Raw genomic sequence first — 19,096 nt, forward strand, 5'->3', positions numbered from 1 at the left:
CTTTCATCCTTGGGTTGGGACTGGACTCTAATGTCCAAAAGAGCCAGCACTTAGTTCTTTTTGTAAAAGAAAGGAACGAGAAGTTTCCGAGAAACTTGGACACGAGAAATGGAGGAAGGATATTTTGAATTTTGCAATATTTTGGAATTCTAATATTAATGATCCGTGGGACTTTGCAGATCTATCTGGGTTGTGACATTTGCAATATGTAGTTTTAATTCTCAGCCTTCTAGTTTTTATTATTGAGGAGCAGAACTGAGGTACTGTCAATCTGGGAAAAGATAAATGCATTTTATTAGCTGTTTTTACTTCGTGAATTAACTTGTCCTGGCAAATTAAAAATTAGAGCCATTATAAAAGTATTTTTGGTAATATTTCCCATTAAGAGACCCTGAATGTCCTCTTAAATACAACTGATGGATCCCACTGCAGTGAATAATAATGTGAATCAGGCTTAAACCCAAAAATAGAAAAAGCCTGCTTTTTACTGAATTAGTTTCATGATTGACTTGGTTATGAAAGTTTCAGAATAAGGGGTTTTTTTCCTTCTTTGTGTTATTTCTGTTGCACTGTAGTAAGTCATGTTCTTGTCAGCACTCACACTCGTACGTGCACAGTAAGTGATAGGATCTGCCCTGTTAATTCTTATTTAATCCAATCAGCACCTCTCCAAGTGCAGGAGGCAGCAGAAGGAGGATTTCTGGGGAGAACAGACAGGGATTGCTGCGGACTGACCCCAGGGTTTGGTCAGTGAGGACAGGAAGGAGAAAAGAGAGAAGAAAAATGTTTGTAAAGATTGAATCATTTTAGACAGTGGGGCAACCTTTAGTAGGAGGGATGAAATAAATCTTGGTTTATGGCCATTGCTCCCAGTAGCTCCTGTGGCTTGTTGGGCCAGGGGAATGTACAGAATCGTGGAATCCCAGACTGGTTTGGGTTGGAAGAGTCCTTAGACATCATCCAGTCCCAACCTGCCACAGTCATGGACAAGGCCATGTTTTCAGGAGCTGCTAATATATGTTGTTATACAAAATTCTTCCTGTATCTACACAAAAAGGGAATATTTTTTTTATACTGGAAGCAGATTTGCTGATGAAGTTGTATATAAAGAAGAAAAACTTCATGTTTATTAGGTGATTTTCTCGGGAGTATTTGTAGTGGGTATTTGCTGCTGGAGCCAGGCTTTCTGCTTGATCGCCATGTCACAAACATATTTGGTTTTGTTTTTTGTTTGTTTGGGTTTTTTAATAGCAGAGACATTTTCTTAGTGGGATTTTTATGCTTTCCACCCTTCGAGAAGACAGATGGACTTGTTTATCTGCTGTGAGGTTCAGGGCCAGATTATAGATGATTTTGCTTTGTGTCATTTAAAACATTCTTGTTTCTGAGCAAGGAAGTTGGCAATAGTCACGTGATTCATGGTGGAAAAATTATCTGCAGGCTGTTGCTGTTGCCTTAATAGGCTTAAAGGAATTAGCAGTGATGTAAATAATAGTTGTGTGTGGTGGGTGGGCAAGTGCCAAAGCGAGGGCGTGTTTGGGGTGAAGCCCTTCCCAAATGATCTTCTGCAAAAATAACCCTGTGAAGTGAATAATCCATTTTCGTTTCCTACGAGGAATGTTGATAGTTTTTGTAATGATAGATCTTTAATTAAAAATGCAGGCAACACCTGCGGGCATTAAGATTTAAAGGGACCTGGAGCAGTGTTTGCCTGTGCATCTCTGTGACACCCTGTGGTGGCTCAGCTTGGCCCAGGAAAAAAAAAAAATCCCAGTCGCAGGTGTTTGGAAGCTGAGGAAGAGGAGCAGCAGGGAAGAGCCAGGCCTTCATATGCCAGCCTTTCTGATAAAAGCAGGAGGATTTCAAGAGACACTTCAGTGCTGTTTATAATTTCATTTGTGTGCAGAATGCACCTGCCACAGCCGAGGGGAGCGTGGGCACTGCTTGAGAGGCACAGAAAGAAACAGTGCCCAGAAATGGGGATAAAGTGCCCAGAAATGGGGATAAAGTGCCCAGAAATGGGGACAAGGTGGCTTTGAGGCTCTGCCACACAGGGTGGGGACATGCAGGGGCAGCATGGGCAGCTCAGCTGACTGTCCCTGGGCAGAGGAGGTCAGGGAGGGAATAACATGATGTAGCTGATGGTGAGGGATTTACAACTGTAATAGTACGATTACAATAGTATTACTAAATATTAATAGCATCTGAAATCCTCCTGCAGTTTAATTTACAGTTGATCTTTATAAATTGCCCCAAATTTTGTATGTTGCCAACTGGACTAGAGGTATTTTATTAAGAAAGAAACAGGTTTATCTAAAACAAGATATGTTTCAAAACTGAGACACAGTGTCTATTGTATGTTACACTTGGCATTGATGACATGATTCCTCTTTATCAAGTGTACTTGTATCAAGGAGCTTTATCATTTTCAAAGTTGGGTGATTATTTTTTCCACTAAATTTTTGTTCTTTTTCAAACACTTGTCTTACTGGGGCCTCGTATCTGTTGTAGGGTATCTGAATTTAAAACATGAAAACTGACTTGGGTAGATTATGTAGGGGAAAATGGGGTCCTGTAAAGCTGCAGTGTAATGAAACTAAGGAAGGGGTAAATTTTGTGTTAGGAATATGGGTTGGAGAAGCGAGTTGTGCTCTGTTACCAGGGATTAGGTCCCACATTGTAAATTCACTGCCCTGCGTTCCATTGAGGATCAAGTTTTAGTCCATTTAAGAAGCTCTGTGCCCCCTTCTTCTTTTCCAGAGAAACGGGGAATACAGAATGATAGGAGAGAATTTATTCTCAGCTACTGCAAGACCGATGCTGTTTTCACAGCTGAATTTTTCCCTTTGCAATGTTGCCTGTGAGCATCAGCCTCATTCCAGCAAGTTTCCTTTTAGAGCACCTCCCAAACCTTTGCATCCTTGGAATGTAAGAGCATTTTAATCGGATTTTGATGGCGTTTCTTAGAACAGGGAGTGGGAGAAGGGAGGAAGATTTCATGGAGAGCTGTGAGATGGTGGAAGGGGCAGATTGATGTGGATAAGCTGATTGGGTTAGTGGCTATTTTGGAAAGACGAGGTCACGGACTTGGGAGGAGGGGGGTGGCATCAGGGATAAGTGGTTGAGACAGAACTCCAAGTGGATTGGAAGATGAAAGGGAAGGGACAAGGTGAGTGGAGTTCATTCTCCTGCCTGAGAGAGGGAGCACAAGCAGGGACAAAAATAAATCCCTGCAATTTCAGTGCCAGTGTGGGCTAAGTCTGGTCAAGGGAAGCTGAAGGTGAAATAACCACTTCTTCAGACTGCAGACTCAGGAAGGCAAGATCTTGGTTGGGTTTTTTTAATAATCACAAGCAGGAAGCTCCATATTCCACAGAATCTACAAATAAGTTTATTTTGCATGGTAAATTCACACCAATATAGGGTCCAATGAGAGGAGTCCAAAACTGCCCCTTCAAAGGTTGCCCAAAAGAGACAAGAGGGTGGCAACACAAATTTGGGCCCCTGGTTATGAAGTACAGTATGAGTTTTCTAAAAATGAAGAGTATGACAGCTTTTGAAGGAAAAAATAATCTAACCTTACATAGCTGCCTGCATCTGCTACGAGTTTAAATATACTTCTGTTAGAAAAGATTCAGGTTACTTCTTGTAGCTGAAATTCTAATTACTGCTGGTTTTCCCACTTCTCTGCAGTAAGAATATAATTAAAGTCAAAGCTCCTGCCTTTGCTATCGAGGAGATAGAAAACTGCTTTGTCATGGTAAAAGTTCCATTTTGATGGGAAATCAGCCGTTTGCAGGTCAGCTGCTCAGGTAGCACTTCACAGACTGCTGCCCCAGAAAAGAGCTTTACAATAGAAAGTAAATTACAGTAATTGAGATTACGGTAATACAAAGCTCTGTGTTTAACCAGTGATTGACAGCACTTGAATATGCAAACAGTCTTACCTAAATGTGGTTTTAACTGTTCAGATTTGGTGCAGTCTGAGTTATTCCCCTTCACCTTTCAGTTACATCTTTAAGTGGTAGTTTCTTGTCAATTCTTTAATGGCTTTTTGAAAAATAAACATTCTTCTCCTTTTTACAGTTGCATGAGGTCACTTCAGCTTGGGAACCAGCTTTTTCTCCTTAGAATGCTCTGGATTTTTGTCCCAGAGGGCATTGTCTGGGTATGTGCCACACGTGATTTGGAATATTTTGTTTATTTGCAGGTGAGGTCTGGGCAGTGTCTCTGTAGTGATCACACTTCCTGTCCTTAATGTGCCCTTGGTGACCAAGTTCTTGTCACTATGAGAAAGGATTTAGGCCCTATGGATTGGTTGCAGCAGCAAATTATGGTAAGTGGGAGCGTGGAAATTTGTAGAATATGTTTATTTTCATTGTATTTGTTTGTTGAGCCAAGTTGGTAAATAATGGTGTTTCTTGCTTTTTAGAGAAGGAACACTATGTCTTTCAGCGTGATAAACTCTGGGATCAGCATATCTGAAAGGCACCTTAATCTGAGTTTGCTTCCTTGTGAATTTATGTGAGAATGATGTTATTTGATGTTCATGCTGACTCTACATCAATACTTGCATTTTTCTCTCTTTTTTTTTTTTTTTTTTTTTGCAGATTCTTTTTCCTTGCTGGAGTTTTTCAGTTCTGTTGAATGTGTAATTCCAACTATGGCAACAAGAGTAGAAATAAATTCTACTTTGGCGTCTTTGACGGCAGTCCCTGACCTAGCTGAGCTCAGGGCTGAGGAGAAGGCACAGCGTGTGTATGTCAGTGTGCTTTCAGATGCCAGCAACAAGGCAAAGGAGACCTCAGCATCACTGACTCTGGAAGAAAACAAGAAATTCGGGAATTCCTTGAGATCTGCAACAATGCCCTCACTGGGATCAAGGCCGAGACTTTTCCCAAAGCCTTTTTGTAAAGAGAAATCCTCGGATACTTTTGCAAACGTCAAACCGCCCGTCCCAGCCTTCAGATCCAGCAGCATGGTGAGAAAGGCCACTGAGGAAATGTCCTCTGTGAAGGTGTTGAGTGGGAATGTCCCTCCCTTAGTGGATCAGAAAGCCATTGCCACCGAAAATCAGGCTGACAGTGACTTGGTGACAAACGTGACTTTCTACACGGGGCCCAGTGCCAACACGGTCATTCTGTTCGAGCCAGGGGGCCCCGAGCAGGCCAAGGTCAGCCTGGCCCAGGAGAAAAGGGCTCAGGAGCGCAGGGCATTCACTGCTCTGCAAAGCAAGGACCTCCAGGGCTCTGTGAAACCAGCAGAGACCCCCAGGAATCCTGACGGGTCTCTCCATAGGCATTTGTCGTTTTCTTCCAGTCTCAGACCGGAATCCTGGAACTCCCTCAAAACCGGTGAAAAGAAAGATGCTCGTGAAGTTCGTCCAGGGGAGAAAAACAATGGTGACGCAAATAATCTCAACAATAAAGTTGATTTCTCTGTTGATGTCCAGCAAAGGGCAAAACATAGACCAGTGTCTGCCATTTTTCTGGAATCGTTGCGTGATCAAAAGCATCACACTGTGGAAGCTTCTGAGGAAAAATCTACGGAGAAATCCGGGGTTAGAAAACCGAGGCCTTTATCCATGGACCTGACAGCTAAATTTGAACATAAAGATCTTTCTTCTTGCAAGAAGGCTGGTTCATCCCATGAAAGCAAGGAGAATGTATCCATAATTGCTTTTACTGATGGGGGTAGTCATGATCAGTCTGAAACGGGGCCAAAACAAGAAGAAATTGAATTTAATAAAAGCAGTTCCTCTAAAACAAATCTGAAATGCAGTAGTCAGGACATTGGCATCTTAAATAATGGGAAATACACCTGGGAAACTAAACTTAAATCTAAAAGTGAACAAACTGAGACAAAACCAGAAATAATTATTAACTTGCATGGTCCTGAAAGAAGCCCTGAAACAACCAGTGAAAGCAGAACTAATAAGGGGGGGAAAAGACCAGATCAGAAGGAAACGTACACGCTCCTGGGCTGTGAAAGTCCTGCAGCTTCCTCAGAAAAAGAGAATAATATCTTAAGAGGTAGTGTTAAAAAACACATTAGTTTGTTTACTTCAGAAAATCCCAGTGCCACAGTGGATGCAGAGCTTCTCCCAGCAGCTGCTGAGAAGGAAAACAGGTGTGTGACCATCCAGCAGAGGATCAAGGAGCTGACAACAGAAAATCCTGATGTTAAGGGAGGAAATCTGCGCCGGTCACTGCAGTCACGGCCACTCTCTGCAGACTTAACCAAGATGTAGGTTACAGAGAAATTCTCTTTAATCCTCTTGGCTTCATGTTGTTCAGTAAAACTTGCTCTCTCAGTCCAGTAAAAAAAGCTTGATCATTTTGCTTCCACTTAATGTGATTTTTTAATTGTTGCTCTTAAACTCCTTTCCTGCCTTTTTTTAATGTGAAAAAGAGAAAATTAAATATATTCTGACAACAGCTGAAAAAATTATAATAAAGCTGTTAATATTGTGACCTTTGCATGGAAGCATAACTGTTAATGAGAGATATTATAGCTTGTTATGTATCTCTAAATCCTCTTATAACAATTAAGATGTATATTGAACAACATTATTTATAGTAACAACAATTAAGAGTGTTATATTAATAATTATTATATTAATATATTTTGGAAATTCCTTTGGTCTAGATACAATTTGACCACCAAATACAGTCATTTACTATGAAATAGTGATATTTCTCCTTTAGGAAATGTAATTTGATGGATAATTTCTACCAGCCTGCTTTGGTAGAAAGCCACCCTGCTCACTGACCAGCTGGACTAAAGAAATAACACCAGTCCTTTGTTTTAGGTTTTCAAGTCCAACATCAGGGGATGAGGCCAAGCCTGAGAAACCTGGGGAGGCTGGAGCTGACTCGAGCCACGACCTGCAGGAAAATCCAAAAGTAAGGAACTGGCAGCAGCTGGTGGGCTCCAGCTGGCTCTGCAAGGTCCTGTTGTGTGTGGCTTTATCAGTCAGTGACTCTTTAATGGGTATGGAGAGTGTTAGGGCTGATCCTCAATGGGTTTGCTGGTGTGAGTTTGTCTTTAGGATGTGCAGAGAAAAGTTCAGGAGTGTTGTGTCAGCTGAGTTTGTCAAGCTCCATGTGCTCAGTGTAGGAGTGGTAGAGAGGGAAGAATATTTTGTGCACTGTTTTAAAGGGATTTCTAATGCATGAAACCCCAGTGAGCTGCCTGTGGCTGTGGTGGGTTTGTGCAGTGATTATTCTTTATTTTCTCCAAGCAGAACATTAAGATTGTGCTTTCCTCCATCCATGTCCCAGCTCCTGATAAATCCCAGCCTGGAACTTGGTCAGTCTCGACAACATTTACCTGACCAGTTTAGACAACAAATTGTTCCAGAGAAAATGGGGATTTGCTGTGGAAGCTTTAGGCTCTCTCTGTTTCTAAGCGACACTTCAGTGTTGCAAAACAGAATTTCTCTGGTGACAGTTCTGGGTAGAGGAGATTTAATGTAGTTTAGGGGTGTTTGTAGTGAGTTCTCATGGCTTTTTTTCCTGTCCAAGATAGGAATATGTGGTAAAGAAAAGCTACAGGTGCAAAGTTTCTGTGGTTCTGTGTTATTTTCAAGGAGAGCAGTTTGTTTTAAAAGAAAAATCTTTCATTAATGGAAGTGCTGTTTTCAGAATCTGACAATAAAGTAGGATTAAAGAAATTCCTTGAAGAATATAGCTCAGACTTAAAAATCTTCATTTATAAATACCTTTAGTGTTAATTTTCTGATGTTCTTTAGCTTTTTTAAAAGACAATCTTAAGTCAACTCTGAGTTTTAAATTTTAAAACTTGAATAAAAGATTGAACTCCTGTAAGACCTCTAATATTCCTTGATTCCCTTTATTATTTGCGTGCTGTGCTTTTTCAGCAAGTGCTATTAAAAATACCATCTTTTAGGATGCTGCTTGTATTTCCTGTGAGTAGATAATAGTGAAACATTGGTAATAAATATTAATTTCCATCTTTCCTTTTTTATTTGGTCTCAGCTTAACATTTCTCATAGCTGAACAGCTCCAGCTGTGATATTTACTCAGATCTCCATGTTCCTTGCAGTTTGACCATGTAACTGGTTATTAGAGAGATAATTCTGTTAAAATCAAGATTCAGGAGCTGGAGCTACACATTCCCTTAGGTTACCTTGGTCTCAGTGGAGTTTGTGTTGAGGGAATGTGGATGTGTTTGACTTGTACAGGCTCTGCTGCACAAAGTAGGTGCAAGTAAGTTTTAAAATAAACGTTATTACACATTTTTTTAACATTTTTAAACTCAGATAACTGTTGGATTTTGTTGTTGCAGAGCAAGGAGCTGAAGCTCACCCATGGCACAGATGTCACCGAGGCATTTGCTCCTGGGAAGCCTTGGAAATCCCGGCAGGTTTTAAAGATAACCAATAAACCTGATCCTCTGGAGAGGAAAGGAAGCTTCCTGGGAGATGGTCAGCATTTCTCACAGCAGAGTGAGAGTTCTGTCTCATTCACAAGCAACTTTGAAAAGAAATTAAACCCAGCTCTTCTGGAAAAGCCCTTCATTAAAACTGTCCGGGCCACCCTGTTTGAGCACAATGTGCAGAAGCACAACGTTGTTGCTGAGCATTCTGGGGCTGATCCTGCACCAAAAAAGAACCAGGAGCCTGAGGCAAAGCAGGACCTGGTGGCTTCAGGGCACAGCAGACGCTCGTGGATGGGAGAAGGGGAGGAAAGCACCACTGCAAAGGAGCATCACAAGCAGCCTGATCCATCAAAACATCCAGCACTTGTCGAGAAAAGTGCAAAACCAGCTTGTTCAAGTGAAGACAAGAAAATGAGTCCGGGAATTGTCTTAGAAAAATCTTTGGTTGAGAAAAGTGAAAAACCCGCTCCCAAAAATGCAGAAGATTCTCAAATTTACCAAAGAATAGAGCCCAGGTATGAAATCTTTCAGACATGTGGTGAAAGGGCTCTTAGTGAAGCCATCACAATGGCTCCTGAGAAAAAGGCCATGACACTCAGAACTAGAAAATCATCTGTGAAAGAGAATAAAACTGATGAGGACGTTGTGCCTATAGGGCAGTCTGTTAAGGCAAGTAGTCACACTCTTTACTTGAAAGAAGATAATGTTACTTCAGAAGCTAGAGAGGCAAAAGTTCTCACAAGTAAGGCTGTGTTGAGAGAACCTGCCAGTTTTCTCTCCAGTGAATGCACTTTACCTGAACAGAAAAGAGACTCTGATAAAACTGATCCTGAGCCACTGTTCATAGCTGAGAAAATACCTTATTCCATAAACAAAAGTAAAGGTTTGGGAATGAGTGAAAAAGTCAGCAAGCTTCATGCTGAAATTAAAGGTGATAAGAGTGAAGTCTCTTCTGTAGAGAAATCAGAGAGGATTAATGTTGTGAAATGCTCTTCTGAGAAAAGGAGTTTCAGAGCAGGTGGGACAGACTTCCATGAATTCCGAACCAACTTGGATCGTGAAGTGATTTCCACCAGTGTCAATAAGCATGGGGCTCAGGCTTCAGTGCTTGCAAGCGGGCAATATTTTAAATCTTCCAGTAGCCACCCCCCTGATACAAAAGGACTGAATGTTACTAAAGAGGAATCTGGGGCCTTTGGGTTGAGGAAAAGTCTGGACTTAAATTGCAAAGAGCAAGAGTTTAGCTTGGCTTGTACAGCTCCTGAAAACAACGAGAAACTCCGAGGAGCAGATCCAGAAGAGAAAGTCAGGAGAAGCAGAAGTAGTGTTTCTGACTTGAAGATTTCTGAAAGGTGGAGGAGGAGGACCTTGCCTCAGGAGTCACTCAAGGTGGAAGAAGTTGTGTGGCTCACTCCCGAAAATATCAAGAAGCTGAGCCGGACAGATTCATTGCAATTGAATGAAAACTTACTTAAAAAGAGAAACAAAAATATCAAAGATGGAGTGGAAGGGAGTGAGGCTAACCAGGCTGTTCTTGGCAGTCCTGATGATTACATGAAACATCAGAGTTCTGTCTTTGAGCCAAAGGCAACTTATTTTGCAGTGACTTATCAGATTCCTGGTATCAAAAAAGAGAAAAGCTTTGTTGGTGCTTCCAGTGCAAGTGAAATTAATACGGTTTCTAGTTCAAGCGAGGCAGCAGCAATTAATCTGGACCCTGTTTTTCCTGGAAGGTCCAAACCTTTATTGCAGCAACCAAATAAAAATGTGACAAGTTCAACTTGCAGAGAAGACTCCTGGGAAGTGCGTATTAGCAAGGATTGGGTCAAAGAAGTTGAAAAAGATGCCGTTTTCTCCAAAAATGTTGCATTTGGTAATTTTCATGCGTCTAGGAAAGATAACCAACAGCATCATGAAAAGGGTCTGGATCATTCTAAAGAGAAAATTATAGATGTTGATGCTTTCCTGTTAAAACATGATCCAGAAAATACAGCTCAAGCTGATCTCAAGAGTGGCAGAAGGAAAATCTCCTCTTACCACGAACCCTGGTCCCCGCCGCGTTCCGCGCAGGTGTGTAAGGACGGTGAGCTGGGCCCCCAGAAAAGGAGTGACAATAATTCTGATCTGCCTGGAAGGAAAGCTGAAGATGGGTACAGATCCCAAATTCTCGATATTGATGCACTTATGGCAGAATATAAAGAAGAATCAGCAAAGGCCAGTAAAGTTCAGGAGAAGCTCTCTGAAGATCTCGGCTCACTGAGTAGGGAGAAATCAAAGAACAAAAGAAATGTGTCAGATAGAATGACTCTTACCTACAGCTGGAACGAGTGGAAGAGTGGATCAGACCACTATTCAGTTAATAACAAACCAGGTGAACGTGCAGAAGAGCAGCACAGGCCAGAGAAACTAATCCTAAATGAAAAGAGCAAAGAGAAACTGGAATTACGGAGCCCTGAATTTGATAAGCAGAAGTCCAAAGACAGAAAGGTCAGCCCTCCATACTGGGGAAACCCCAGCAGCATTTTTCCAGAGAAGTTGGTAAATTCACCTGTGGAATTTGCTAGGAAGAAAACTTTCATTGTTGATGAGGACGAGGAAGTGAACTTGACCTCCAGAAATCAGGGTGCGAAATTTGTAATTGAAAAGGTACAGCCCATAAATGCAGTGAGTACAGAGCAGAGGCTGGAAGTCAATCTGGCCTCCAAGCTGTCCCTAAAGGCTGATGATGGGCTCTTGCAGAAGAAGTTGGTGACAAAAGAACAGTTCTTGGAGGTGTCTCCAGAGGGCGATTGGAGCAAAAACATAGTGAGGAGCTCTACACTGAGAAGCAAAGACAGCTCAAATAAAATGTGTGAGAGCGACTCTTTCAAAAGTAAGAGCGATTGGAAGGGCTGCATGTCTGGCTTTGGGACCGTCCCCGCGGATCTCAGACGATCCTACTCGGAAAAATGCCGCCAAGGAAGGGACAGCCTGCCCCTCCTGCAGGAGATGAGGGCAAGGAAGGACCTGCATCGATCCAGGCCAAGCTTCCCCTTGGAAAGTGTGGATAACTCGTGGAAACACAAGGTGTCAGCTCAGTCAGAACCATTCTTCCACGAGGATAAAAAGGTATTTTCAAATGGTGGCCAAGTGTTTCATGTAACTGTAACCGAACTTTTCTTTATTAAGGATTTTGTGCCATTGTAGCACTTCTCAGCACTCTGCAGCAAGGCAGCAGATCCATACTTTTCACTGGAGTTTGTTTCTTTTTGGGTTCTCTTTTCTTGAGTGATGGCTGTTGCACTAGATGACCTTATTTTTGCTTCAAGTCTAGAAATACTTATTGATGTTTTTGTGGAGAGCTTGAAAAAGCTTTAAAAAGTGTGCTTATTATTTTTGTAATGCTGTGAACCTGGGAGGTTAAATTGTTAACTCTGCAATTTTATATTTACTTGAAATGAAGTAATTTGGGTTTATTTTAGGAGTTGTCAGCAGTGATCTTTTTGGACCTCTATTTGGTTTTTGTCTTTATCTGAAGAGAGCAAATTTTATTTTTATTTTTACTGGGTGAATGGCCTTCATTTGTCTGTGAAACTCCACTGCTTTCCTGATTTGGGTGAAAGGCAAGAGATTCCCTTCACACAGTGACATATGAATGAAATCCAGAGGTTGGATTTGGTTGGAAAAGACCTTAATGGTCCTATAATTCTGTGAATAAAGTGTAAGATGTTCATGGCTATCATGTTTTTCCATTTTGTGTTTTCAGCTTTGAGTTTCTTCTGGTTTTGTTTTTTTTTTTTTCTCCCGAAAAGCATTATATATATATATAAAATATATGTATATATGTATGTCCATATGCATGTATATTTAATCACATTCATATCTGTATTTTACAGGCTCCCAGGAAAGAGTGGAGCAAGCAGAGCTCAGACAAAACAGAGGGAACAGACTTTTCCTCAGTGTCTACACAGAGGAGCCACCACATTTTCTACAAGGAGAGAAGGGCAGATTTTGGGATGGTACGTGACCCTGGCGGAGGGGTTTGGGGTGGGATCAGGGAGCTGCAGCTCTGTTTTCCTTTTTGCAAAGGGCTGTGCTAGAAGGATGTGTCTGCCAAGCTGAGAAGCATTTACTGGGGGGTTGAACTGCTGAGGCTGCCCCTCCCTGGGATCCCACCCCACTGCTCCCTGCCAAAGCTTGCAACACGAAGCCTCAGCCTTGCAGCTTGTTCAGTTTACTTTCTGAGTGAAGAATTTTCATCCTGAACTCAAGATGGCTCTAGAGCATTTCAGTTTCTGTTGTTTTCTCAGCTTGTGCAGACAAATAGAACTGTGTCCCTGCCTGAGAAATGATGGGTTTAATTGTCTTTCTGTTGGCAACAAACGGAGAAGAGTTTCTGTGAAATATCACTGCTGACATTTTGGTTTGATTTGTTTCTAACACACAAATTGTTGAGGTGAATTCCTGCTTGATGTTGTTGGGTGCTGTTCTCCTCAGTTTCAGAAGGATGTCCTGACTTTAGCCCTCAGAGAAATTTTATGTTGTGAAGTAGGATCCTACATCCAGCTGTTGTTCTGAAATACTAAACAAAGATCTGGATATTCCAAAAGGTGTGCAATAAATGAAATATCAACGTTTTCTGAGGGAAGTAAAGGATTTGGAAAGTGGAGACTGGAGGATGTTGTCCCATGGATTGTCCCAAGGTCACCTTCCCTGTCCTATCTCTGCCAGCACACTCTGCAGTGAGGTGCTGCACTGCCCTGTTCTGTTGTGGCTCACTCTGCTGTTTGCAGCTCTTTAGCAGAGAACACACAAAAATATAAAAAAAGAAAAGAAACTCAGTGTTTTCTTTCCTTCAAGCAAAGAAAAAGAGAACACCTAAACCTATGAGGATTTTATAAACAAGTTCCCTAATTGGAGTTTTGGAAGTGGGCTCAGATTGTCCTTCAGTTCTAGTCTTTAAGCTTCATGGAAGGTATCCAAGGGCTAATGTCCCTTTTTCTTTCCCATTCTTAGCATGCTTCATCTTAAGAAATTTGGGTTATTGACAGAATGGGCATTTATCCAGCCCCTAAAAGTTATGTGCCATCGGCTAAGAGTGCAAATGTAAAGGTGGTGTTGGCCAGGTAGGAAATGTGGGACAGAAGGGCTGTTGGAAGTAGTGCTGGGATAACTGAACTGTTCAGGTGCTGTATTCAGATAAATACAGCTGTTCTCCAGCTTCATTGCTGATTGGGAGGTTACTCAGAATAATCCTTCAGCTTCACCAAGTGTAGCCTGAGACAGGAAGGGAAGGTGGAAGAGGGAGACTGAGCTCCATGAAACGAGAAAGCTGGCCTGGGTGGAATTCAGGAGGATCCGAGTGCTTTGCTCCTTTGTGTTGCTTTGGAAAGGCTCCTCGGGATGTGACTGTGCAGTGCCATGGGAGCCAAAGGGCAGCCTGCTCCTCCTGGGTGTAAAGCGTGAGTGAGTGCATGGAAAGGGCTTTGACTTGCATTTGGGAGGTGGAAAACTCACCACACTGATGTTTTCCAAAGCCTCACAGAGGTACTGCAGAAGATTACATAAAACCAAACCATTTCTTCTGCACCAAGGCCATGCCTTTGTTTCCCTTGGAGAAAACAGATTTTGGGTGCGGAGACACGGTTCTGTCAGCACGTTCCAACACTCCCCTCTGCTGGAGACACATCCGAGCTGTGTGAGGTGGACAGACACGAGGGGTCAGGAAAGAGCCACGGGAGTCACAGTTAAATCCCCTCTTTCCCTGGAATCCCAGTGCACTCTGTGTTTCCCTTGGTGCAGTTGGAAAGAGGGATTAGATGGAAATGTGGCATCGTGCTGCTGTTTGCTTTGAACGGTTTCTGGTCTGTGTGGCTGGGAAGTTACTTATTTTTCCTTGTGGCTTATTGACAAAATATATTCTCCAGTCCATATTGCAGGTCAGTGAGGGTATATTGGTATTGTTCTAGTGAGACTGAGTGCTCAAAGTGACAAGTCTTGCTATAGAATAAACAATTCTTTTTGGTTCCCATTCACCACTAAAGCAGTGAAGAACTGATATTGATACCCTTTTATATTTGCCAAACAAATTTACAAGAATATCCATTTGTTGCATTATTCCACATCTGTCTGTGATAGTAAACAACTGCTTGAATGGCATTTTCCAGGACAGCTGATGAGCTAGGTTCTTATGGATAAACACAAATCCAAATGGAAGCAAGGTGCAGTAGTATCATTTTACCTCTGGAGAAGCCATTTCTTTGTGATTATATTCCAGAGAATCTGCTTGTAATTAGGCTTTTAGAACATTACACAGGATGACTTTGAAATCAACCATTGCAAAATACAAGTGGTAATATGGGATTGGTGTTTGAAATTGCAAAGGATGATACTTTGGAGATTTAACACTCATTTAGATCACATTGTTCAGCTATTTTAAGTTTGTATTGATTAAAAATCAGAGTAAGGCTTTTATAAAGATTTCAGCATCACTGCTGGACTGTGGTTTTACTATGGCTGTACTTCCCTCTCTATTAACCCTTCTGCAGCACAAAGTAGGTAAAAAAATTAAGTTCTGTGCTTTGAACAGCTTGGGGTTTCTCTCACTGACTCAGCTGCAAATCTCAGAGCCTGCAGCAGGCTCAGGGCCTTGGGCTCTTGTAGAGATCTTTTCCTTTAAACCTGGAATCAAGGTGTGAGCACTGAGCAACCAAACCCTCTCTGGGCTGGTCCCTGTGGTTGGATGTGGGGCTGTTCATACCTGCACATCCAGGGCAGCCACGGAGTCAGGAGGTGTTTCCATAAATTGTGTGATGCCATCAGAGCTGACGTTCAGTCACAAGCCTGGATTCCTGATTGAGTCATCCAGACTGATAAGAGTGTTGGGAATGAAAACCTGAGGAATGTGTGCTGGGACTCATCCTCCAAATAAAGGAACTGCAGCTGTGCTGTGGGGCTGGAGGATTTGCACCTTCAGCTGGAGATGGAGCAGCTTTAGTGCAGCTCTGGGTTATAACCCAAACTGCTGCTTTGGGGAGTTAGAACTGAGCACTGCTACTAGAACTGGTGTAGGCAGGAGTTATTTTGAAGCCTCTCAACATATTATTTATTTATTTTATATTAAAGTCTGGGGGTTTTTTGTCATTTAGGGAGGAAAATCTCTCTAATGGTCTCCACAGAAAGATGCATTTATGTGAGGCTGAGATGTGTGGGTGGAGAAGGATTTGTTGAAGAAAATCATGAGCTGACTCCTAAAATATCTTGGAAATGAAGTGCAAGGGAAAGAAGATAAATATTTTATAAACATGTGCAGATGAATTTATGGTTTGGCTCGTCACAGTTCACCAGTTGTTTCCAGTTCTGCCCATGACAGGTCTGTCTCCTGCTCACTGAAAACCACACCTTCTCTTTTTATGGATTGTGTAAAGCCTCTGATACTGGAGCTTTGTTCCTTCTGGAACCCATCTTGAGTTGTTCTGTTACCCCAAAAACTGGCGCAACCAATCAAAATACTTTGGTTGAGCTCTACAGGGATTCATAGGTGATGATCAGAAAAATGAGAGAGGGTTTCCTTGAAGTATCAAAACTTCAAGGAGAGGAGGCTGCAGCATCCTGGAAGCTGTTTTGTGTCACCTCAACCTTATCCCTACCTGGGAAGGGTGAGAGCAGTGCTGGGAGGGGACATGCTGCAGGAGCCCTCCCTGGACAAGCTCCTGTCACTTATCTTTCCTTTTCCTATCAAAAAAAGGACGTAAGTAAAAAAAAAAAAAAAAAAAAAAAAGCAGTGTTACAATTCCCCTTTTTGCTCTTCACAAGCCACCCACTGGTGATGTCCAACAACTCCACCACTCTATTTTAGAGCCAGCCTGGGGAGGACGACCCGGGGGTGGGTAAAGCTCTGCCTGGGCTTTCTTCCTTTTTTGGCAGTTTTCATTCCCTGGGAACATTCCAGGAGTATATAAAAAGCCACTTGGTTGTGTCTATTTCTTCTAGTTCACAAAAGACATTTTTATATTCAAAGAACATAAAAACACAGCTCCTCTTGTTACATGTGTGGGTTTCTGTCTTTCCTGTACATCACCCAAAACAAGGTCAGCGAGCGACCCCGCCGGTGTTCAGAGCGTTTCATAACTGAGGGGGTTTAGAGCTTCCCTTTCCTTCTGGAAGGCCTTTACTGCAAAACCCAAAGTCCTGTCACTAATCCCAGCCTGACCACTCCAGATTACGGAGCTGGGAGCAGTGGGCTGCTCAATAACAAGTGGTTAAGTCACGTGCTGCCGGTAGCTCCGCGACTGCTCCTGAGGAGCCCCAGCTCGTGGTGGTGACGTGGGGCCACACACACTCGGTACATTATTACATTATTCATGCTGCTTTTAATTGCTCCACTCTGCTTTTAACTGGTGCTGGAGGCGGGGAGAGCTGGGAGCTGCCTGGAACAGGGATGGGTTGGCGTTAACTCGGAGCTGTGGAAAATGGAGTATTATTACTGTCCACGTCTGCTGAAGTTCCTGCAGTATCTGTGGGTAAGTGTGCTCTGGAATGTCGGTGTGCTCTCAGAGCTGGCTGTTTCCACTCTTTTCAGAAATCCTGGGAGTGTTCCTATGTGCTGAAGCTTTCCTCAGCAGTTGCTTTTTGAGTAGTAACGTGAAACTCAGGATTTATTTTGGGTGAGAAAAGGCTGTTTTATCCCTAATACTTAAAACTGTAGACTACCCGAATGTGCCCTGGAAAACCCTTTCAGGAATCAACCTTTCTTCCTTGTTTATGCAGAACCATGGGAGTTGTGGTTTAGTTTAGTGTGTGTTAGGAATATTCTTCCCTCTTTTTGTAAAAGCTCTGCCTGGCTCTGGGGTTGCTACCCCAGAACCCTCCTGCCCTGCTGCTGGTACAGCCACTGCTATTCCAGGAAAACAGCCGTGCTCATGGCTTTAGGAATGTGTCATTTTACAGTTCCTCACTTGTTTTTAACTTGACTCTTCATGGGTTTCGATGTCTCAGTGAGCACTTCCTCTTCCAACACTCCTCAGGGCTGTCTGTCATGAAAAGCTCTTTTTAGCAGGCTCTGACTGTGCTGCCCTGCCAGCTTTGCACAGAGGCTGCTGTATGTCTGAAACTTTCACATTTATAAAACATGCATTTGAGCTGAAAAGCCTTTATGAATAAATGCCGTACTGCTTTGAACTAATTAATGTTTTAATTTCTCCTGTACTCATCAAAGATCAGGTTTCATTTGCTTGTTGTAGTTTGCATTGATCTTCATTTTTTCAGCTGTCAATTCAGCATGTGGTCAGCACCATCCTTTTTATGTTAGCTGTTTGCTACTATGTTTTAAAACTGTAGCAAAGAGTTTCCTTCTCTCATTTTGAGTGTACTTTTGCAATCCTTGCCTGCATGTGCTTTGATCAGCCGTGGGGTGAGATTGCCCACTGTGAATTTCTTGCAGCTGGGAGAGAAAATTGTGCTTGAAGAACTGGGGATTTTATTGAAAACCTTTTCCTGCTGGGGACTGTAGTAGCATAAAACATGGAAGTGCTTGGACATTCAGGGTTTTTTTTTATTTGACCAGCTGTATTTTTAAGAGAAAAGCTTCCTTTAAATTGCAAACTAAAAAATTAGTCATTAGTGTGACGAGGGGGTGGATGTTTTTCATGGTTTGTCAGTGTGAGAAATGTGAAAGAGCTCTGTCCCTGCTCTTGCTTTGCCATGGGATTTTCTATGAGGCCAGGGGAAAAATCCCAAACCAACCCAAACTTTGGATCAGTCCAGAAGGTGCCTGGGATGGTGGGCTCCAGTATTGTGCAGTTCTAGGCTGTAACAGAACAGAACGTTGTATTTTATGGGTGTACATTCTCTTTTAGAGGCCCTGGAGCATTCCTTATGCACTTTCATTCATGCACACTTCCTGATTTACTGCAAGAAAATATTAGAATGACAGTTCTGATATTCATGATGTTAAAAAAAGAAATTTAAGGGACATGCACAATTGTGCCTTCTGTCACTTTCTGTGCTGCTGTTGCAGCTGGAGGCTACTAAGGAGATACTTATCTGTTCTCTCTACTTACAGTCAGGAGTAACCAGAGATGTTGGGGTTGGTTGTCAAGTGTTATTTAATCTGTCTGGGGGAGCTAAGATGCTTTATTCATTAGGCAGGCATACCTGAAGAAGTTACAACTCTTAATTAAATATTATAACGAAAATCTGCTTTTAAAGCTACTCTATGGAGTTACTGTTGCCTTGCATCTCCTCTGCTGTGTATTTGGTTTACTCCTGCAGTGGTGGAGTTGTGGGACATCACTGGACTCACTCAGTGCCAGCTCTCTGTTAATTCCTTGCTGATTGCTCTCCTGATCTTTGGGCAGGATGTGTCTGACTGTGACAAACAGCATTTTCTGAGCCTGTGCTCTGCCCCAGTCCGTGTGCAATGGTGTGACCACCATGGGTCTGTGTCCTGTGGGTGGCTGACACCTCTGGGTTTCTGAGAAGTGTCTTTGTGTCCAGTGACACGTTTCTTTCCACAGCTTGTATGCATTTGAGTATTTTCCAATGTGCTTGGAGTATCCATCACCCCTTTTCCAGCTGGTGAGGAGCTCTGCTGCAGCTGGTACAAGACATCTCTAGGTCTGGAAGTCCTGTAAGTGCAGCTCCGTGGTCTTTCATCAGTCACAGGGTCAGACTGGTCATGCCAGCTGTGCAGCCACAGCACTGGGCTTTCCTG

General features: G+C 42.6%; 1 protein-coding gene across 2 annotated transcripts in view; it reads left to right on the plus strand.

The window, feature by feature from the left end:
- The window catches only part of KIAA1671 (KIAA1671 ortholog), a 64,768-nt gene that overhangs the window by 16,165 nt on the left and 29,507 nt on the right, over positions 1-19,096 (plus strand). Inside the window, exons 2-6 of one of the 2 annotated variants that reach the window (XM_053993574.1) lie at positions 4,211-4,336; positions 4,611-6,246; positions 6,812-6,905; positions 8,311-11,511; positions 12,279-12,401. In XM_053993574.1, coding sequence (XP_053849549.1) covers positions 4,664-6,246; positions 6,812-6,905; positions 8,311-11,511; positions 12,279-12,401 — 5,001 coding nt within the window. In that variant the 5' untranslated portion in view covers positions 4,211-4,336; positions 4,611-4,663. Of the gene's footprint in view, positions 1-4,210; positions 4,337-4,610; positions 6,247-6,811; positions 6,906-8,310; positions 11,512-12,278; positions 12,402-16,717; positions 16,905-19,096 lie in introns of those variants that run through there. The other variant, XM_053993576.1, reaches the window with a different exon arrangement.

The sequence above is a fragment of the Vidua macroura genome, chromosome 18 (assembly GCF_024509145.1).
Source record: "Vidua macroura isolate BioBank_ID:100142 chromosome 18, ASM2450914v1, whole genome shotgun sequence".
Taxonomy (NCBI): domain Eukaryota; kingdom Metazoa; phylum Chordata; class Aves; order Passeriformes; family Viduidae; genus Vidua; species Vidua macroura.